This window comes from Eutrema salsugineum, unplaced genomic scaffold (genome assembly GCF_000478725.1).
Source record: "Eutrema salsugineum unplaced genomic scaffold, Eutsalg1_0 scaffold_8, whole genome shotgun sequence".
Classification (NCBI taxonomy): domain Eukaryota; kingdom Viridiplantae; phylum Streptophyta; class Magnoliopsida; order Brassicales; family Brassicaceae; genus Eutrema; species Eutrema salsugineum.
Genome location: NW_006256414.1, coordinates 2,096,205 through 2,118,671, shown reverse-complemented (window position 1 = coordinate 2,118,671; position 22,467 = coordinate 2,096,205). Strand labels below are relative to the sequence as shown.

At 34.3% G+C, this 22,467-nt stretch overlaps 3 protein-coding genes across 6 annotated transcripts; 1 reads left to right on the top strand and 2 right to left on the bottom strand.

The window, feature by feature from the left end:
* Nucleotides 1–701: 701 nt before the first annotated feature.
* Nucleotides 702–3,603, bottom strand: LOC18010003. Of its 2 annotated transcripts, XM_024160341.1 has the most exons (11): nucleotides 3,171–3,603; nucleotides 2,963–3,079; nucleotides 2,696–2,796; nucleotides 2,503–2,574; nucleotides 2,300–2,381; nucleotides 2,062–2,142; nucleotides 1,823–1,864; nucleotides 1,569–1,625; nucleotides 1,320–1,466; nucleotides 1,048–1,234; nucleotides 702–808 (listed from the first exon to the last, which is right to left on the bottom strand). In XM_024160341.1, exons 1-10 carry the CDS (start codon nucleotides 3,444–3,446, stop codon nucleotides 1,061–1,063), a joined length of 1,149 nt encoding a protein of 382 aa, XP_024016109.1. In that variant the 5' UTR covers nucleotides 3,447–3,603; the 3' UTR covers nucleotides 702–808; nucleotides 1,048–1,060. The 2 variants fall into 2 exon arrangements, with proteins under 2 accessions (XP_024016109.1, XP_024016105.1); XM_024160337.1 differs by lacking the exon at nucleotides 702–808 and having other exon boundaries at nucleotides 815–1,234.
* Nucleotides 3,604–8,346: 4,743 nt separating this feature from the next.
* Nucleotides 8,347–10,395, top strand: LOC112090227. Its single transcript, XM_024160982.1, has 4 exons — nucleotides 8,347–9,099; nucleotides 9,198–9,612; nucleotides 9,700–10,226; nucleotides 10,309–10,395. The coding sequence occupies exons 1-4, from the start codon at nucleotides 8,983–8,985 to the stop codon at nucleotides 10,393–10,395; spliced, it is 1,146 nt and encodes a 381-aa protein (XP_024016750.1). The 5' UTR covers nucleotides 8,347–8,982.
* Nucleotides 10,396–11,934: 1,539 nt separating this feature from the next.
* LOC18009842 (lysine-specific demethylase JMJ25) lies at nucleotides 11,935–21,679 on the bottom strand. Of its 3 annotated transcripts, none has more exons than XM_024159539.1 (13): nucleotides 21,511–21,679; nucleotides 20,320–21,050; nucleotides 20,124–20,239; nucleotides 19,936–20,035; nucleotides 19,717–19,849; nucleotides 19,575–19,638; nucleotides 18,795–19,494; nucleotides 18,392–18,721; nucleotides 17,994–18,311; nucleotides 17,839–17,911; nucleotides 17,670–17,755; nucleotides 17,463–17,582; nucleotides 11,935–12,507 (listed from the first exon to the last, which is right to left on the bottom strand). In XM_024159539.1, exons 2-13 carry the CDS (start codon nucleotides 21,043–21,045, stop codon nucleotides 12,442–12,444), a joined length of 2,832 nt encoding a protein of 943 aa, XP_024015307.1. In that variant the 5' UTR covers nucleotides 21,046–21,050; nucleotides 21,511–21,679; the 3' UTR covers nucleotides 11,935–12,441. The 3 variants fall into 3 exon arrangements, with proteins under 3 accessions (XP_024015307.1, XP_024015305.1, XP_006391906.2); XM_006391844.2 differs by lacking the exon at nucleotides 11,935–12,507 and adding an exon at nucleotides 13,420–14,309; XM_024159537.1 differs by lacking the exon at nucleotides 11,935–12,507 and having other exon boundaries at nucleotides 13,410–17,582.
* Between the last annotated feature and the right edge of the window lie 788 nt (nucleotides 21,680–22,467).

Sequence of the window (22,467 nt, the reverse complement as noted above, 5' to 3'; positions counted from 1 at the left end):
CATTTTAAATTGCGAGTTCGAATCCAGATAAAAACAAAAAAAAATTAAAATTGCCATTTTAAAAAAAAAATGGGGAAGGAGAGTGATAAAAATAAATGTATGAGCACTTTGTTCGAAAGTGTTCAGTGGCTCAGTGGCAATAGTCTCCCTTATGCGTCCTAAATCGCGAGTTTAAACCCAAATGAAAATAATTTTTTTAAAAAATCACAGGATTATAAAACGTCGTCGTTTCGAGTTAACCCCAATAGTAACAGTAGAGTTAATGGCGTTTAAATTTTCTGTTCTCTATAAACGGTGTGCTGATTTACCAATAAACAAAAAGTTTGTTATTATTTATGAAAATCAACAAAAGTTGAGTATTTATTTGGGTAGGTTGACAATTCGTGTTTTTATTGGCAAAATGCAAAAAGTTTGAATTTTTTTTGGCCGAATTATAAGAACATAGAATTTATATTTTCACTTATAAATAGAACTTTAAATTTGATGACAAAAAAAAAATAGAACTTTAAATTTAAGAACTTAAACTTGAACTTTCAGTTTGTTAGTTCTTGGTTGGACTATATATAATCACTAAATAATATAAAAACATAAATATTAATAATACTTCTAAAAAGTAAGTTGTTTTTGGTTTCAAAGATTATAATCTTGATCTCTTTGACGTTTAATATTTATGTATTATAAATACTCAAAACTTATAATCTTGATCTCTTTGAAGTTTTAGTTTGTTAGTTGATTTTGGTTGGACTAGATTTGCTTCATGGGCCTAGACTCATTGCAAGACTATATATTGTATCCAGCCGAGTATAACCTTCAAATTGCAAAACATTTGTATTAGGAATTGCCGTTTTATTAAAAATACATATAAAGAAAAAGAAAAAAAAAAAATCCAAGAAGGGTGTAGTTTGTACTAAACTAAACGTCGTATGATCAACTAATGTTACTATCTGTATGCTTCACTTGTATATGCTCTAAGTTAAACCGCTTTCCTGATGTCAGTTTTCTGTTGGTTTCGTCTTTCTTAGTTTTATATAACTTTTGCTTACTTACCCTTTTTTTGCATTCAAAGGGTTGTTGTGGTTGTATCTGTTGATGATTCTACTAATCCTTCACTCAAAAGCCGCATTGCAGCTCCTCTAGTGAACTTCCTCGCAAAGAGAAAGCACGGTACAGGTTTCGAATCCGCTCTGCACCATTCTGTTCGATACTCCGATTCATAATATACATGGTTGATTTTCTGTTCCCCGGGAAAAACAAAAACAAAAAGTAAGTTATTATGTATTTATATTACGATCATTGTTTTATAAGTTGTGAAAATGTACCTTTATTCCTTGTAATTCCTCTGGCCCGGAATTGTCAGATGTGAAAGTAAGAGGATGCCAAGATTTGGCTTCAGCTTTTTTTGCTGATAGATTCCATGTAGTGTATGTCACTGTTCTCCGTTCCATTTCACTTTCCAAGCCGCGCATCTGAAGATATCAAGTTTGGGTTACAAACAGTCTGGAAAATTAGCTGTGTATAAAGAGATAAACCGAATGAGATTTAGATTTTGAGTATTGTTTTGTGCTTACTGTAAGCAGAGTTTGCACGTAGTGTTCATCAGGGATGCAATTGTGACGTCTGTGTTTCTGTTAACGCATCAATGTAAAATGTTAGAGAAATATGCTTTGGAAAATAACGCTCAAAATCTTCCAAACTTAGATTTTGGGGAGAGATAACTCTATTTTCGTATAATCAAAGTGATCTAGAAGCAGTAAGAATCAAAGATATTTCAAGTGACTAGCAATAATGAAATATGGCAAAACCGTGAGATACTACTACTTACAAGATAAAGCCATTTCTTTCTGGGATCCAGAGGTAGAGATCGCTACAAAAACAAAGGAAATAAACAACTAATCAGTTATGTCTTGAAGAAAACAGCACAAATAAATCTGTAACGACATCCGATACTCTAAGGTTCGCCTTAAACTATAGCTCACAAGCTTTTTACAAGGCTGATATGTACTACTTTTTGAAGCCGATAAGTAACAAAAATGAAGACACCAAAAAGCTTGACCTTTTTACCTTGCAAAATTTCTGAAAAACTGGAAACACAGTATCGTCATTAACAATGACCTCTGCATGGCTTCTGATCAATGATATCCACTGCAATAAACAAAAAAAAGATTCAAAATGATTCATAAACTGCAACAAAAAAACATCTCAAACGTCCGAAATCTAGCAAAGGAAACAAATTCTGCAAAAATTCATTTCAAAATCTAGACTTTAATCAAGACTCGAGATCAGTATGATTAGAAGATACCTGAGATCCTTTTCGCCATTTCTCCTTCGGTATGACAGGAAACATTTTCATGGTGTAGCGCTGATCTTTAGAATCTAGGAAACTGCAAACAGAGAGCAGCACAGCTTATCAACATCTACATATCTCCTCCAATACAACAATTACTAGCTGAGAAAAATTATAGTCCTTTCAGCTACTTATTTGAATCCAAAAATCGAAACTACCTGTCTACAAAGCTTTTCGGTGAAGACATTAGGTATCTGTATATGTAACCAAAGTCGTACAAAGGAACACAGCTGCATCAAAAAAAGGAAGAAGTAAAAGCAAAGGAATGAGAGTCTTGATTGCAAATAAAAAAAAAACATCAATAAGATCTCATACAAGTCACTCCATGTCTAATGCTTAAAGAAAACCGACCTATCAGACAAAAGAACAAATCTTTGATTTGAAGGATCCTCCAAGGCAGATGCAAGCAACAATCTCTCTGCTGCAATCATGCTTGATTCTCCCCAAACTACCTGTAAATGAGCAATTCTTAGTTTTCCAAATCATTCACGAAAATCCTCAGAACAAGCGGAGATAGTTCGATTCTGCCATAACTTCTTAGCTGATACATTCAGGAAAGAATCAAGAATTCTGCTCATATTACTTGAAATATGTACAACAACAAAAACGAAAACTCGCCTCGATGCTATTCTTCAATTGCCTATTGTGGAAGAAATGTGATCGCGTGGTGCCTTCATCGAATACGAAACCAGGTATTGAATGTACATAGATTGAGAAATTCCTCTGATCTGAACCCTATCAAAATGCAAGTAAGAATAAACAATTTTCCGATTCAAAAGAAAGCAGCGAGTAACGGAAATTGAATGATATGCGAGTATTTAGAAACCTTGAAGAATCTATCCCAAAGAAAATCGAGTGGCAGATCACGGCGAGCCAGGAAAAGGAAAGAGATCTTCGGTCGGTCGCCGGAGTATTTTCCGAGCGGAATTCGAGATCTCGCGGCGGAGAGCGACGGCAGTGTGACACTGGAACGAGAATGACGGTGTAAACTGATGAGAACGAGGATGCATAACGCGGCGGAGAGAGCAGTGATTAGCTTCCATCGAAACCACACGCCGCCGCGACGAGACGCCGGAAGCTGCAGCTGAGCTTTCCGCGGCATAGTAATTCGGAAAATAACCGAGATTACTCACCTCCGGCGATCTGCATCCGAACACGGAAAGGATTTGAAACGGAGTTTTAGAAATCTCTTAGGGTTTTTGAAATCGAGATTTCAGGAGAAAATCAAAAATCGAAGAATTTTGGAATGATAGATAGTGGCTAGGAGATGAAGGCGAAGTATCACTAAAGACGGACGTTGAATCTTTATCGAAAACGACACCGTGTAGCTGTACACGTGTGAGTTTTTATGGGACCTACCTTATGGACGTTTTTTGTTTATTGGACTAAAAGAAAAACATTCAAAGATAACTAATAGGCATTAAATTATTGTTTTCCGTTAGTAATTGGTTTTAATATTTTTAATACGTTTTTTCTGCAGCAAATGCGGCAAGCAACATTTGTTTTGGTACGTTTCATCGGACCACACTATTTTCATTTCTTTAAATGTTTTTGTAGACATTAAAATACGAGAATTATTAATTAAAATATCATTTGGTTATACTTGTATCCTCTATTCACTTTATTTCGTCAATATCTCGTTATAGTACATCAACGGTTCAACTTGGTGCAGATTTCTATCCGAGAAATTTACTTGCCCAAATTCATAATCCTTAAAATTTGGACAATTCATACTTGAACTAATAATTTTTGGTAATTCCAGATATTAACCGATATCTCGTTAGTCAACGATTCTATTCTATTAACGGAAAATAGTTCTGCGCCATGTTGATTATGTTGTTGACACCGTTAAACAACGTCATTTTAACATGTAATTAATAAAATGACATTGTTCTGTAAAAAAAAGAATTAAATATTAAAATGTTTTCTTAAAATTAAACAATTCGTAAAATTAGAGAAGAAAAGCTAAAATTAATCAATCCGTAAAGATTAAATAATTCCAAATGATTAAACAATTCGAAACACATCCAAAATTAAAAACTCTAAATGTCGAATTACCATATTTTTTCTCCAATCCAGAAGATGATTTGTATTTCCAGAGTCAAAATTGACTACTCTTTCTTCTATTACAATCAATTTCGCGAACCCTAAACCCAGATTTTCGATGAATTACTCTTTTTTTATATTGGTCTCCCTCTTTTAAGCGGTTACAATTTCTTTGTCGGGGAAGATAAGTTTTTAATTCTTTACCTTTTCTAAAATGACGTCGTTTTTTATTTTATTTTTGTTAGTAAGTGTTAAAACGACGTTGTTTTAACATCCGGTACCAACAGTACAATCGTGGCACGAGACTACTCTCCATTAACGGAATTGGATCGTTAACTAATGGGATATCGGTCAATATCTAGATTCGCCAAAAAAAATTTAGTACATATATGAATTGTCTAAATTTTAGGAATTCAGGTATGAAATTGGACAACTAAACTTCTCGAGTAGGAATATGCACCATTTGGAACAATTAAGGTAGGAATTGACCGTTTTTCCATATTGTTAAGTCTTTCCTTAACCTTACATGGTCAAAGTCAAAGCTTCACTTGCTATATTGTAGGCCCTTCACAATAATGATGAAGCTTTTCTTGATCGTCTCTCTCAACATCTCACGACAACAAAAGATCAATACAAATTGCAAATATCTTCGATGATTTTGAGTAAGTCTCGTCTAGAGATCAAACAGTCTACTAGACTAATTCGAGTTGGAGTTGATATTGTTTAAAAGATAATTGAGAGCTAGAGTTCAAAAGAATCAGCAAGAATGAGATTACAAATTGACTCAAAACAGAATTTTTGATATGAGATAACAACAAATGTAATTTTTTCTAACTCAAATCTAACATATGTATAAAATGTAATCTATCATGTATAAAATGTATATTTATATCTATTTTCTAAAACTAATATGGAGATTAGAAAAAGAAATTGGTGTTCATTTCATAGTTGTGCTATTTTGGTCCGTAAAATATACTTTTTACATCATATACTCTTTATTTATGAGATTTAAGATAGGAGTATGACGAATTTAGAACCAAGTGGTTTTTCATGCTAGATTTTTTGAATTCAATGAATTCTAGACCTGGTGCTACATATTTAGGTTGTATTACACCGTAAAACCAATATGAAATATAATTTAGTCTAAAAAGTAGACTTGTAAAAAAACCATAAACATCACATGTAAGAAAAGATTGAATTTATTCAAACACTCTCCAACAATTATAATTAACAAAGCATAATGTCACATATTTCACATACATCATCTCGTGAACGAACAATATGTCAAGATCTTAGGTAACAATCAAACAATCATGGGTCTTGAATAAGAGAAAAACATACCATGAACACTAAATCATACAACTCCACAAATAATTATCATTATCTCAAAACTCCATATATCGAATAAAAAGTGGTAAAAAATTTGAGCATTCCAACCAAAATTTTCTATAGTAGTAAAACCATATTTAAACTCCACAGAAAATATCAAAAGAAAGAAAAACCTAGAAATTTCCAAAAGTAGCCAATTATGAAGAAAGACTTGTGAAAGCTCGATCCCTTAAGCATCCTTTTAAGAATCCCTCGATAACTTTATAAAAATAGATAACGTGGACGGCTTCACGTAATCACGTCAACATCGTCTACATCTGGTTTAACTTGTCTCCCACCTTTCTCACTTTCTTCAACGTGTTCACATGATCACATCCCATGGTCATTGGATCACAAGATTACTAACTAAGAATTTAGAAAGCGTTACCACAGGGATTGAGGGATCTAATACGTACCATGTTAAATCTCATATAACAATTATATTATTGAGTTGTTTAATAATATAGAAACCTGTCTTCTAACAATTTAATCAATAAAACTAATCAGAAATTTTAGAAAAAAAAAATGTCAATAAAATTATAAAACTAACCTCTTACCACAAAAAAGGAAAAAAGCATATATTCAATAAACAACTTTGGAATCTTGCACAATTAAAGATTTTTTGAATATTAACTCAACGAGCAAAATCTGAGAAACTTAACTAGAATAGAATCTTAAAATTTGATTGGAGATTAATCATAGAAAGTTTCTAGGTCTATTCCAAAATCCAAACGATCCTAGGGGTTTTTGGTCATTTTACCAAGGGTACACAAAACCCAATCTCTACATATATATATAGTCGAGTTGCATTGTTTATTTGTAAGAAAGGTGTCAAACTATCAGGGTAGAAATATTTAGATCTACAAAAGAGTTTAAGAGAGAAAAAGCAAAAGGATCAATAAGAAAAGGTTAGTGTTCATCTCATTCTTTGTACATATAAAGTTTAATTGGTGTGTTAGATTAATAGTGGAAAATTATAATCATGAAACAACAAAATCAATAGTAAGTAAAAACTGATTATTTGTTTTAAAAAAAAAAAAAATCTACCAGTAGATGATTAAAAGTATGTTAGCAACATAGTGAAATAGCTAAATCATGAATCAATAAAATTACTGGTGAAAAGACTTGTAAATTAAATTAAATATTAGAATTGAAAAACATATGTATATTATGAAAAGATGGTGGCTTAGTGGTAATTTTGTGCTCAAATAATAGCTAAGCGGTAGGCGGACAGACGTCTTGGATTAGCGTCTAGACTGAAAATCGACAATTAATTGCTCTGATTAATTAATGATTACTTTTTTGATTAATTTATATTATTTTTATTTTTAGTTATTTTTATTAGTTACTTAGAATTTCTAAAAAAATTAGAAGGTTTAGAGTTTTGTTTGATATTATAATTTTTTTTTTGAATAAAATGTTAAATTATACTCAAATAAAAAAAATAAACTTTTTACAACTCTTTTAAAAAATTGGTTCACTTTGTTTGCAAAAGTTTAGAATGAAAATCAAAAAAGAATTTATGAGTTTTCTCTTCTGGCAAATCACACTTGCAATCCATCTTCAAACTTTTCTCTAATTGTGCGAAGCACTATGCCATCGATCTTCTTTATCATCCTCTTACTCGATAGTTGCAATAAAATGTAAATATAATTTTTAATTTAAAATTTTCTTGATCATCAATTTTTTCAAATAAATCGTTAATTTTTTTTAAAATCGGAGCCCTAGACGACAGCTGTTATGCGGCAGCTGTTAGGCGGTCGATTTTTCTAACATGGTGGTAACACAAAGAGGTTGGATCCTGATTCAAAGAGATTATGGTAATAAAGAATATAATGGTATTAAAGAAAATTATAGATCCACACTTCTAAGTTTTATCAAAAACATATACATAATAAAAAGTTGGAATCTGTCTGGATCTATTTCCCCCCAATAACTATGGTATCTGTCTGGATCTCCATACAACTATTACCACATTCTAATTCCCCACCAAATGAATTTTAAAGATCGATTTCCCCCTGAAAACAAAATTCAATTCAAGATGTATTTCCCCATGAAATAAAAGTTGGAAATCTAAAACCCCATAGATATCGGTTTTAGATGGTTTATTGTTCTGTAAACAATTGTTAACCAGATAATTCTGATATAAACCGAATTTAAGACCCGGCTTAAACCCGATTACAGAAAAAACCAATGATTTAGACCAAAACCCAGACCCTAATCTTAAATTCCCAAAACTAATCCCCAAATCTTAGAACCCAAGAAATCAAAACGTAATTCTAGAGAAGATTGAAGTCGTAGTCGAGTTCAATGGTTTTAACTCTTAGTGATTTTCGTGAAGAAGACTTCGATGAAGAAGGAGGCGACAGAGATTTTGGTGAAATCGAGCAGATGGTTACATAATTTGTCGACGAGCCTTCGATTCACCATGACGTCTATCCAGAGAACGATAATGAGAACGAGGGAGGGAAAGCTCAGAAAACACCGACAGAGCCGGTCCGTATCAGACGTGGGTATGGAAGATTGTACATGGGTCAGACGTTCTTCAATGGTGTAGCTTTCAAGGATTGTGTTCTCGACTATGCGTTGAGAACAGGCCGAAATCTGAAGCAACGCAGGTATGATAGGGACAAGATAGCTTTTAAATGTGTAGGTGGTGATAATGAAGGTGAAGGATGCCCTTGGAAAGTCTACGCATCATCTCTTCCGACTGATCCCATATGGAAAATTAGGGTCTTTGTAGATAATCATTGTTGTGTGCCTAATGGAGAGTGTGAGATGCTAAAAGTCCCACAGATAGCTAGATTGTTTGTTGATAAAATCAGAGAGGAACCAGAATATATGATGCCCATGAAGATTGAAGAAACGATTATGGAGAAATGGGGAATCTGTGTGTCTCGGGCTCAATGTCAGTTTGCAAGGACCAAGTCTTTGAGGTGGATCGAATGTGAATATGATCTTCAATTTGCACGTCTAAGAGATTATGCAGCTGAGTTAGTTCACTCAAACGAGAATTCGACGGTTGCGATAGAAACCTTGACAAATGAACAAGGTAAAGAGGAATTTAACAGTTTTTATGTCTGCTTTGATGCTCTTAGAAGAACATGGAAAGAGACATGTAAGCCATTGATAGGAGTCGATGGCACATTCCTCAAACACAAGATTAAAGGCCAGCTGTTATCTGCATTAGGAAGAGATGCAGATAATCGTATTTATCCAATAGCATGGGTGTTGTTCAAGCAGAAAATACAGAAAACTGGACATGGTTTCTGAAGAAGTTAAAGGTTGATTTGGGTCTGAATGATGGTGATGGTTTTATCTTGGTCTCGGATAGGCAAAAGGTGTGTGTTTCAGTTTACTTGTTTGTGTGTTAGTTTACTTGTTTGTGTTTCACTTTATTTATAACTTGTTTTACGGTGTGTTTGTGTTTGTCTTTCAGGGATTGATTGCAGCTGTCAAGACAGAGCTTCCAAATATTGAACACAGAATGTGTGTTAGACACATCTATGGTAACGTGAAGAAGAATCATGCGAGTAAACAAGAGTTAAAGACATTGATATGGAACTTGTCTTGGAGCTACAATGAAGCAGAGTTTGAGCAACGCTTGGATAGAATTCGCTGCTATGACACTGGTGTCTTCAATGACGTTCAGAAGACAAAACCAAGGAGCTGGTGCAGAGCGTTCTACAAGTTAGGAAATTACTGTGAAGATGTGGAAAACAACTCCACCGAATCTTTCAATAATTCAATAAAAAAAGTAAGGGAGAAGGCCTTTGTGCCAATGCTAGAAATGATCAGAAGACTCGCTATGGTACGTATTGCTAAGAGATCTGCTGTCGCTCGTGATCATAAAGGTATGTTTTAAAGGTTTAGGTTGTGTTTGTTTTCAATTTTGTTGTTTCGGTCTTTCTTGTTTTTATTAATTGGTTTCTTTTGTTCAGGGATTTGTACTCCGTATGTAACTAAATTCCTAGCAAAGGAGAAGAAGAAAGCTTCTGACTGCAAAGTCAATTATAGTACTAATGGTGACTATGAAGCAAGATTCAGTGGATGTACTTACCGTGTCAATCTGTTGGCTCGGACTTGCACTTGCATGAAGTTTCAGATTTGTGGAATTCCCTGTGAACATGCGTATGGAGTGATTATTCAAAAGAAGTTTGTGCCCGAAAATTATGTCTGTCGTTGGTTCCGCACAGATATGTGGAGGAGAAACTACACCAATGGACTTGTTCCAGTGAGAGGTGCTCCGTTTTGGCCTGCAACAGAAACTCCTGATGTGCATATTCCTGCAACTGAGCCGCGACAACCAGGGAGGAAGAAAATCACTAAAGCGGATAAAGAGAGGAAGAAAGTGGTTCACGAGTCTCCGACCAAGAAGAAACAGAAAGAGAAAAAGAGAATTATGCATTGCAGTGTATGTGGTACAGCTGACCACAACTCCAGGTTTCACAAAAAGAAAAAATCACAGGTTTGTGGTTTTACGTTTTGAGAGTTGTACACATGGCTTCAAAATATTCATTCAGTTTAACTAATGTTTCTCTCGTTTGTAGGCTTCTCAGGATGATTTGTCTCAGATCACCCTCAGTCAAGCTGAATCTTCTCAGGCCATGGCACCTCTTGGATCTAATGATTCTTGAAGAACTACAAAAAGTCAAAAAGTAAAGGAAGCAACAAGGAGAAGCTGTCTGAACGTTGCTTTGCTTTCACCTTTTCTCTGAATCTATTGATGTTGGTAATGTTTTGATGACGCTTTTATTTTGTATCGACTTTTAATCACTTTTGAACCTATTCACTTATAATGTCTTCACTCTTGTCTTTGATTCAGTAATTGTAGAATAAACCAAACAAAAGAGATCTTATAAACAAAACAAAACCATGTCACTGGACTGAACGAAAACCATAAGAAGTCATTACACACACATACAAGATACAACAATCTAAAAACACGACAATGATCATATAACAATCAGGCTACTAGTTTTATGAACGCCACTATCCAATAACTACAAGAATCATCATCATTTTGATCCACTAGAACCTCCAGACACATTACTCGTGGCTCCATACATCTGCCATTTCAACTAACAATATGAGAATCGTAAAACCTACGTTCACGACAAAATCATGATTTACGGCGAAACCGTAATTTCCAAACAATATAATTACAGTAGATTACAAGATATTTACTGTAGATATCAGGAAGGAGAGAATGTGAATTATCGATTTTACTAAATCTAATGTTAGGGTTCTTAGAATTTGAAGAAAATATATATTTGGGGATATTTTGGGTTTTATTCGTGTCGGGTTTACATTTGCGTATACAGGTCGGGTTTTGGTTTGCATCGAGTTCTTGTTTTGTTCGGTTAAGTGTGGGGTTTGTCGGTTTGGTGTCGGGGTTAGAACACAAACCACTGAAACCGACATTCATGTGGAAATACATCTAGAACTTTTTTTTCGAGGGGAAATAGAATGTGGTAATAGTTTGGGAGAGATATAGACAGATACGATAGTTTTCGTGGGGAAATAGATGGTCTTCCCTAAAAAGTTAGTAGTATACAATTTTTTTTTTATAAAACTTGAATTTAGAAGACAGATTAAAAATTACTTCTTAGTTTTTATTTTTTTATCATTCTGTGATTTTTATTGTGATGGTATGTAAAGAGTCTAGTAACTATTTGTGAAAACTGAAAAATTGTATACTATTAATCCCTATAAGTTTATTAGGTTTGAATTTGATTAGCTATCATATGATTTGAATTTGGTATAGATGGGTTTACTTTTATAGTGTAGTGTTTATTTGAATGATGAAATGATGTTTTGTCTTGTGATTAAGTTCGATAATTTGCAACTCGGAATAATGTACAAAACTAACAACATAATTTGTCGCCTTTCTCTAGTTTTTACATGGAACTGTTTTGTGTGTCACAAACACATTGGTTCGAGCCCAACTCACTAATTTAGTTGCCTCACGTGTCCAAGTCAAATCCGATCAATCCGGAGATGAACCGACCCTTGGTATAAGTTTTTCCTGCAAGCTAGAAACCTCTGCGAACCGAGACTTGGATATTCAGCCACCCATCCACACAAATACACGGATTGTAATATGTAAGTCATGTTGTATTTAAAAATATAGACAACTTTCTTTTGAAATTTATAAGCCGATATCTACTCCCCGAAAGATTACTATTTTATATAATCATAAACTAACATTGTCTATTTGCTTATCTGACAAACATCAACATCACATGAAGATTACAACAACAAAGAAGAAAATGCCAAATGTGACTTCTCTTGACATCTCCATGATTTTTTCTTTAATTTCTCTTTCTAATATGTATACAGAATCTGAGCATCCTACACGGCAACTATTGGCAACACCGAAGAAAGATGATACTTCCCAAAAAGCAGTCTTCAACCATTAGAGCATCTGTTTAGGCTCTAATTGGTAACTTGCGGAATGGCGGAATTGCGTTTTTAAACACAATTCCACAGGTTTTTTATCAATCAACAAAAATCTGCGTAATGAAAAAATACACATAAAAACGCAGACTGCGTTTTTGCTTAACAAAAATACAAAGAAAAAGTCATTCCGCAGAAAAGCGACTTATAAGTCGCTTAATCTATTCCGCAAGATTTTTTCCACAATTCCGCCATTCCGCAAAGTTACCAATCAAAGCCTTAGTCTATTCCAGTATCGTCTCAAGTTCTATGAGAGCTTGCTCGATCGCATTGATCACCATCTTCTTTATCTTTTACATGAATAAAACAAAAATAAACATAAAATAGTCAGTTCAGTGAAAAAATTATAAAAGGACTAATTGAATGCTTCAAATATATCATCAGAAGAAAAATATGCAGAATATTATCCTAAGATACTCGCCAATATTTCAAAATTTTATTTATGTTTTATCGAATATAATAATGAAAAAAATTGACATCGAATTCAGTTACTGTACGTGCATATAGTATAACTTCTATAAATTAATATTCGATAAATTAATATATTTTTAAAATCTCAAATTAGTTTTTTGGATTGATTTTTATATTAATAAATTAATAATTTTATAAATTAATAACATATTGTAATTCTGATACTATTAATTTATAGAGATTTTACTGTATATTTTTAAAAAATAATTTTTTTATATTAGATCTCTTTTTAATATACTATACTCCCTCTTGGAGGATTGGTAGTTTTGTATTTCAGAATATAAGTCATTCTATCTCGGTTTCAAATGCAAATATTTGATAATTTGTATAACTTTTATCTCTACTCCTTTAGCTAATTAATTAGTTTGTGGTAAAACAAAAATTGAATTATTGTGAAAAAAAAACAGTATAATGAAAATTGAAAAAAACTTATATTTTAAAACGGAAGAAGTATCTGAGATATCTCTTTCTTCTTATTTGTGGTAATCACGTAATGCGAGATGCCATTTAGGGTCGCAGGAAAGACTCATTAAAGGAAGGTCACTATCAAGACAGATTAAATTTTAAATAAGTCAATACTTAAAGTTAACCACACGTATAATTTAGTTGTTCGTATTGTCGTTGACGTGTTACCATCTAAATTCAAACCTTTGCTTCTACCTAATCTACTCCATAGAACGTATGGAATATTTAGCGTTTGACCACGACAATATTTTGGATAAAGTTGTTTCCTTTTTATCTTCTTGATTGTTAATTATTACAAATTATGAGAATAATTACAGAAACACGAACGATTCTAAAGAAACACGATTCTACAGAAACACGATTCTACAGAAACACATGATTTTACAGAAACACGAACGATTCTACGACAATTCTACAACGGACAATTCTATCCACTGTTTTTTATAATTTGGTGGATACCAATTGAAAACCCACCACCCCCACCTCACCTTGGGAACCTTATTAATTTGCACGCAAGACGATGCCCAAGAACGAGGGCACATTAAACTCAAACTTGAATCTTTATTCAGCATGGTGACAAAGGTGTCCTGACAACCGAAACTTGCATCTCATGTAAAAGCAAATCGCTTTTTGCTAACTCCATGTTTTTAGTATTAACAAAGGGTTCACGTTGCAAAAATTCTGCAACCCGAACCCGATGTTTTTATTATAAAAACAAAAACTTACTTACAACCCATATATGGGACCTTCTTTCTTGTTGAGTCAAAATTATGGATGTTCATAAAGGTGCCAAAAGGGTCACCAACGCCCATTCACCCCGCCTCGTCGTGGACATTTTTTTCAAACTGCACCATGTCAACTTGTGCCCATCTGGCCTGCCCCGTCGTGGACATTTTTCCAAGCCACACCAGGTCAGCCCACACTCATCTCGCCCGCCCTATCGTGGACTATTTTTTCAGGCTGCTCCAGGTCAGTCTGTTCCCATCTGGACCGCCCTCTCGTAGACATTTTTTTCAGCCCACGCCCATCTAGACCACCCCATCGTGGACATTCTTTTTCAGCCCATGGCCATACATTTTTTTCAGCCCATGGCCATCTGGTCCGCCCCGTCGTGGACATATTTTTCGGGCGCCCATTTGGCCTGCCTCATCAGAACCTAGAACCGCGGTCCATGATTACTATGTACAAGCCCACCCCGCCATAGCAAAGGGGTTTAACATATAGTTCTTTTAGGAAATTAAGATGGTCCTACCATTTCTGACCCATCAAACAACCCTTGATAGTTATCATCATTTACAGCATCTACAACTCTTTGAGGTTCAAAATCTATCGTTTTAAAATTTTAAAAAATCCTGTGAATCTAGTCATTAACAACACAATAAATCATCAAACAGCCTACGCTCATATAAACATGTAATGAAGTCATATCAAATCATAATCTTACCATTACTATCTGAACTATGTTAGTGCCGAGGGTCGAGCTATGTGGGATAGTCAATCTGAAGTCTTTTTGTGATTCTATCTAATGACTTTTAAGTATCCTTTTAGTGTAACTAAGTTTTACCGTAGGCTTTAGAAAGACATTCTAGTTGGACAAAAGGTATCAACGACTGAATACTATTTGGTTTCGCGAGGTACTCAATATAGATTTGGGTTGAATAAAATGGGGATTTTTTTTTTGTCAACAAAAATGGGGATTTTTTAAAATACAAAAAAAAAAAGGAAAAAACTCAAGCTTCGGGTAAATCGGTCAAGTCTATCCAGATTGAACACTTCTCGAAAATATCCTCTCGAACCTAAGTCGAGGTGCATCCAAAACTCATGTCCTTGTAATTTTCCTTTTGAGGCCGATGACAATAAAGCTCATAGGAAGCTCTATTTCGCAAAAAGCTTCACTTTTCAAATTTATGTGCTCACGTTTACACGAGAAAAAAACTTTTAAAAAATCGATATTTTAAATAAACAAATTATTATATACTTTAAAATAAGTTTTGTAAAACGTAAACAACAAACTAACAGCATTTGCATTTTACAAAATAATTTTGTTTAGACGTTAGATGGTGTGATCTATCGGAAAACGTAACAGCAAACAACCAAGCAAACAAACAAAGCCAGCCTAAATAAGATTAGGTTATTCAAAATTTATGATAACCAATCGTTAGAGATGGGCATTTGTTTTCTGTTTGTTTTGGAAAATAATTTCTATTTTCCTCGGGGGAGGAAGGAAATAATACGTATTGATAAAATACTTAAAGTCTATTTATAAAATATAAATCTATTATATAAAAGTTGGGTTGTGTCTCATAATCTTGAGACATCAGCATCTATTATTTTGACACATCAGATTTACAAAATAATTTATAATTTATTTTATTAATTTTTAATTTGTTTAGAAAACACAAAAGTCCTAAATCATTAAATACAATATAAAAAACCCTTAGAAACAATAAACTTCTGAACTTTTTTATTTTTTATTGGGTTAAAATTCTTCTGCTTTGATTTTAGTGAGAGAGAATAAACCATTATTTATTTTTATTCTATTGATTATTGATGAAGATATAATCCAACAAAAAATCAAATGTAATTTGAAAAAACAAAAAAAGATCAACTACATAATCTCTGAAAAGCTTAATGAATATCAGGAAGTCAATGATAATCTCTTTGTTTATAGCCTGCATTTGGATTACAAATCTTTTTAGTTTGTATGTTGCCTTCAGATTTTAAATTTTGACAAATTCTTGTTCTGTTGTAATCAAACTTATTTGTATGCTCAAAAGTCTAAATAATATCCCTTTAAAAGGAGTCAAGAAAATGAATACAACATATTTAGAGAAAAAAATATTTTTAGTTGTAATAACTAATGATGACTAAGGAATTTTTGTTTTGTAAAAAATCGTATTTCTCTGATGCAACAAATTATTCAAAAGTACTTGTAAAATTTACCAATACGTTTCTCTTATGCATAAAACTTCGCAACTTTAGACATAAAAACTAAAATTTGTAACCAAATGAAGGGAATAATAAATCTTATTAACTTTAAAAATTCAAAATAATACAACTAAAATTACGGAAGTAAGTAACTATTTTGGAAAGAAATTTAAATAAAATAAAAATCCCATAACTGTAGAGTTTGGATTTTTAAATTATTTTTTCATTTCTATAGTCTTTTCAGACGAATTTCATAATTGTAGGATTTGGATTTTTAGTTTGTTTTCAATTTTTTATATGTTTCTTTGCCTAAAGTTGTAGATTTGGGTTTATATGCCAATTTTCTGTACCAAAGTTTTCTACTTCTATGTAAAATATCCCAAAAAGTAAAACAGATGTTAAGAGGATGAAATTGTGTGACCAAAGCCTCGGTAATATTTTCAAGCATGCAAGTGTTCTTAAGATTTAGCATATGGAACTATGAAACCATAAGACGTCACTTTGAGAAAATTTGGGCTGATAGTTTTTAAATTCGTTTTAGTTAACGAATATTAAAGGTAGCGATTAAATTCAAGTGAAAGATTTAGCATAGAAGACTATCTCCAACGTAAGATCTATAGTGATTTCATACTAAAAACTTGGTGAAGAAAAATGGTCATGGGTTTAATACAATTTGGGATATTAGTTAGAACTCCATTATATTCATTTTTGATTTCAGAAGAGTTTATGAAATATTTTACCAATTAAAATAGGAAAATCCGAATAAATTTATCTATTTATTTATAAGATATGCCTCTTGAGTTTATAACCATAAGTTGATATTTTATACTTAGTATTTGTTGGATTATCAACTCTAGATTTTGTTTAGTATAATATGTGTTTGATTAGCTTCTTTGAAGAAAATAATAACTAAAAATAAACTGATAAAAAATTACTTTTAAAAGAACTAAATAACAACTTTTTTATTATATGTATATGATAACCTTAAAAAAAAAATCCTGAATTGAGTTTATTTAAAGTTACAAAAAAGCTTAAAAATATTTTAAAAAACATTAAAAAGACTCCGTGCATTTGCACAGGTAATCATCTAGTTTATTTTTAAAAGATGTGGCAGTTCGCTCATTTGATTTTGGGTTTTCTAGAACCGATCCAATTCTAAAAAAGTAGAATCAAAAAATTTGATTCGAGTAAATCGGATTTGTTTTGGTTTTGGTTTGGTTCGGTTTAAATGCCCATCCCTCCTAATTGGATCCGGTTATCCAAGAATATTATCCAACTCAACCCCACCCGCATCAACCATACCATACATATACGCAATAAGCTCACACACACAACAAACGAGAAAAAGGAAAAATAAATGGTAAAGAGATAAAAGACTTACCTCAAGTTTGTCCTCTCTGGCCCTGTGGTTTTTGGGAAGTTGGCGAAACTCTTCAGTCAGACGCAGACACTCATGAATGTTCTCTGGTGATACAAAGTCAACTGCCACTTTTGTGCACGACTGTTCCAAAATTAAGAACATCAAAAATACGATAAAATAAAGACGAGTTTTCATTAGATTTTCAACTCCAAAGCAAGTTGTGTTTACCTTTAGATTCCGAACTTGATGAGGACAACCCGCGGGAATAAACACCGCTTCTCCTAGCTTTTGCACAAATGTCCATGGTTCGATCCCTACAATTTTAGACAAAACATTTTAGTTTTGTTCATATAAGGTCGAAAAAGAGCAATGCAAATATGGTTGTTCGGTTACATACCGAATTCCGCCTTGAGTTTTCTTTTATGTTCCGCCGTTAAATAGCATGATTGGTCATGTATCGGATGATAAACCTGAAAAAGGAAATGTTTTTTAAACGTCAGTATCCGGAAAAGAGATTCTTCAAAGGTTGTGTTTGCAGGTGGGTGTTATTACCTTTGAAACTGGACAACAAAAAGTGTGTCTAAACTCTTTGCAATGCTTTCTTAGATACTCTTCTAACTTAGGAACATCTTCTCTTCTAAATATATCCCAAAGAGCACTTCCCATTTCCTCAGGATTCTGCTCATTTTCACAGCTCAGAATCTCTGGCATGTTCAACTCTTCTTCCTCTTGGCTACAGCCATTAACGCTATCTTCACTGCCCTGTTTTTCAAACTTGTTCTGTTCCTTGTGTTTTTGTTTTAGATCTCTGACTGCAGATATCTGTTCTTGACTTAACGTTACTTCAGCTGTATGCGTCAGAATATTAACCTACATGAATTGCAAAGTGAGTCTCTGGACCAGAAAAACAAAACCAAGGGTGTAAAAACAAAGTAGTTAAAGCTTTTTACCGCGTCTGACATATCGCAGTGAAGCTTAGTCACGGAATCGCCTCTCCCTAACTCATCTGGAATCCCATAGGCAATGTAAGTCTTTGGACCCAAATCTGGTTTGATTAGCCCTTCAGGAAGCTTTGCTGCAATGTTAAGAATTCCTGTTCTAGGATCGCTGTATTCTTGGAAAGGTAATGCGGATATGAACTCGTCACAGTGACGAGGTAAAAGGTCTTCAAACTTATCAGAAGGAGGCCAGTCTTTCAGCTTCAACATCTCAGGCCAGAAGTTTTCATATGTTCTTCCTTTGCTATAACCTTCAAAGAAGTGACGAGTATTGATCTCCACCTGAATTGGTATGGAGATTAGAACCTATCAAGAATTTCAGAATCTAAAATATATTACGGAATGAATTGTATACCTCACAGTTAGCTAAACAATCAATTGCTTTGACTTCAGACATCTTAGTATTTGCTGTTGATGAAACCACATTTTCGCATAAAGCTCGCCACATCACCATCGGCTCCCAGCTTAAACCAGGTGTGTTATCAAGAGCGTTCCTGACAATTACTGGTTCACCTTTTGCCCAATGCTCTTGAAAATGTAGAAGCTCTTCTTCCTTCAAAACACCACGAGATTCAGGGCAGAACAGGTAGTTATCGCTTGAGCTTGTCCTCGAAGCTGCTTTCCTTGTCATATCTGTCTCCAAGGCAGAACACCTACAGTTCAACACTCCAGGGCTTTTCTTGTATGATGCCAAGAAAGTCTCTGCCTTCTGTTCCAAGCGTGCCAAAAAGTTTTCGGGTAGGATTCGCTTAAGCTCCAACATACTATCACCACAACCACCTAGCTCTTTTGGTGCACAGGTGATGCTTCCGTTAAAACCGACATTCCACTTAGCGGATAGGTTAGCTACTTCCTCCTCAGAAACAGAAGAGGAGCTCGGTTCCATATCTAAACCATGCATATACCTATATCCTTTATCAACATATGGTAGCTTCATTTCAGGGCGTTCGGAGAGCGATCCTTCTCGGATCTCTTGACAGCAGTTCAAACAAAGCTCATAAGAGCACTTTGGGCAGCTTCGGTGCATGTCAACAATTGAAGTTGCACAGTGATCACTGCAACAAAGATGTTTTCAGTAAGGTCCCGGAGAATCAAGTTGAATTAAAATATCCTAACTCTCTATTAGAGTGCTTACCAGTATACGCGTTCATCATAGTAGCTTTCTGCCCTAGCTACATCAACTTCAGAAGGCAGTAATCCTACAGAAACAATCATATGTTAGCAGGAAAATCACTTCTAGCAACAGAAGCCAAGTCTTAGTAGCGTAAGATTCCTACCTTGAACCTTTGCTTCAATTTCAATCTCTTGGTTCTGGGATTTGGAGAACTTATTCAGAAACGGAAGCGTCTGCGAAATCAAGTACTGGAGATGACGGCGTCTTTCAGGATCTGCCAGTTCCCTCTTCGAAATCTGTTAAGACAAACGCACATATACCATTTAACAAAAAAAACCATTCTCTTAAAAACGAAATCTTCTGGCTGGAAATAATCCCATACCTCGATTAAACTATTCGAATGCAAGCATCTGCTGCAGTTACAATTTTTGCGGCAGAAAGGACATTTATCAACGATATCATCCTCAGATAGATTTGGATACCTGCAACAAACCACAGATAGAGTAAGCATATCGAAATGCCTTTTATGACAAAACAAAGGAATACATTAGAGTTGACACAGATACTAACCATTTCCTTATACACTGAAGACAATACATTTTCTCTTCACATTCACTGCAAATGACAAGAGTTATCCTTTCCGCTTTTAAGCACTGATGGCAAATTACATGGCGTTCCTTAGATTCCTGCCAAGACAAGAATATTATTTTGGTAAATTCTATATCATCCTTGATCGGATTCAAGGGCTTATGAAAAGATATGTTACCTTAGAAGTATTTGTCATGCTTGTGCAGTCATCAGAACTCCCATTTTTCAGAAGGGAGTCTGATACTTCTGAAGTTGGCGAACGTGAGCGAGAACGACTAACACCTGTGACATTTTCTGGACTTTTGGAACTTCTTCCATTAGCTGCACAACCTATTCTTCTGCTCTTCCTTCTTGATGTTTCCTTGATCTTAGAAACCAACTTAACCTCTTCTTCCCAATCCATATCCTCTTCAACTTTTACTTTGCGTTTGTATTTCCTTTTAGCAATCCGATTCGCTTCTACAGAGCATTCTTCATCTTTAATCTCAGATTTCACTTCTGGTACTTCTTTGCGCTTATCTTCTCTCTTTCTCATAGTGAAGCTTCGAATATAATCTCCTAAGATACAATCATCATCATCTTCAGAAACTTGCTCTTCCTTAACAGATGTTTCCTCCTTAGGAACAGCTTCAACTTCATCACAGCTTTCTACTTTGCTACAAGCTCTCCTTCTTTTCGGGTTACGCTTAACCGCTGAGTCGTCGTTATCATCTCTCGAAAGCTTCCGTTTCCTAACAAAGACTTTCAATATTACAGGACGTGACCTCGAGCCTCCTTCTTTCAACTTAAATGGTTTCGGAGTTCTCTTCTTCCTCGTCGACCAAGAATATCGAAAGGAAATTAGAGGACTCTCCATTAGCCAACAATGCTCGAGCCTAACTCCACCCGAAACTACAGAGTCCATTTTAACTGCAAAAAAACAAACGAAAAACGATGCCAGAAGAACATGAAATCTGTAAATTACTTTATCAGCATTAATTAGTAGCTTAACGAAGATATTAAGTAGCAAAATTAACCCAGAAAAAAATCGCCATCCGAAAAAAAAAATCAGAAGGTTTTTGCTTTTCCAAGAGATTTCCCCAAATTATAGTATCAGAAAACACACAAAGCTTCTTCATGAACGAATCGTGTATGAATTTAAGCCCAGAACAAACAAAAATCGACTTCTTCATTGATAATCACAATCGCAATAAAACAGAGAAATCTATCGACTCAAATCAAAAGCAGATAAAAATCGGAAACGACAATGTTAAAACCAATCGATTCGAAGATACAACGAAGATATACGCATCGATACATCAAAATTGAATCAAACAACAATTTGCAACGAGAATTTGGAATCGGAGAGAGGAATAGAGACTAATTTTACCTTTCGATGAACACCAAAAACAGTTTCGAAGCAAACAATGATTCTCCTGCGAAAGGATCGATCTAACCCTAGATTCACGCCTAGAAAATTCGTTGAAAAAGACTTAGAAACAACAATTCAGAGAAAACGCCAGGATTCTTTTCCTTTTTTTTTCTGTTTGGGTGGAACTACTAACCCAAGGATTCTCAAATTCTCGATATTTAAATAATCAGGAAATTTTTCTTTTTTTTTTACTTTTCCTTTTCCGTGAAATTTACCAGAAGGACACGAAAAAAAAGCATCGCTGTTAATCTCACCGTTAAAGCACAGTAACTCTACTCCTAGGGCCCACAGATTACTCCGTGAAACGCAAGCTACTGAAGATACACGTGGCAAATACCCCGACCGATTATGACATCTGTCGGAATGAGATTAAAAATCAACCTTTTTTTTGGTGTTAAAAATAATAAGGTTATAAATCATCAGTAAATAGCAAAGAGAAAGAAAATAAATACTCTAGTCAATGATTTTAGTCCTTGCGGAGTAAAAAGAGATTTTTTTTTAACAATTTAAATGCATTTACTCATTAGTAATTACGGTTGTGAAAACTTAGATACTTTATTAATCACTGGAATGTATATATAGAGTACATAGGGAATCTAGGTTAAGTACAATGCCCTGATGGACCCAGTGGGCCGGTATAAGAGTCCATATATGATATGTGTTATAACACTCCCCCTTGGACGAGTGAACCAGGCCAGCTATTCAATCGGGATCTCGATAATGCGCTGGGGAATGTTGCCTCATTAAAACCTTACCAGGAAAAACCCAGTGGGACAAAACCATGGTAAAGGAAAAAGAGTACAACACGCATTACTCCCCCAGATTGTAGCATCACTGCAGATCTCTAAGTCTATACATTCCTATCTGTTTGACGAGCTTCCGGTGTGTTGAAGTAAGCAATGATTTGGTGAAGAG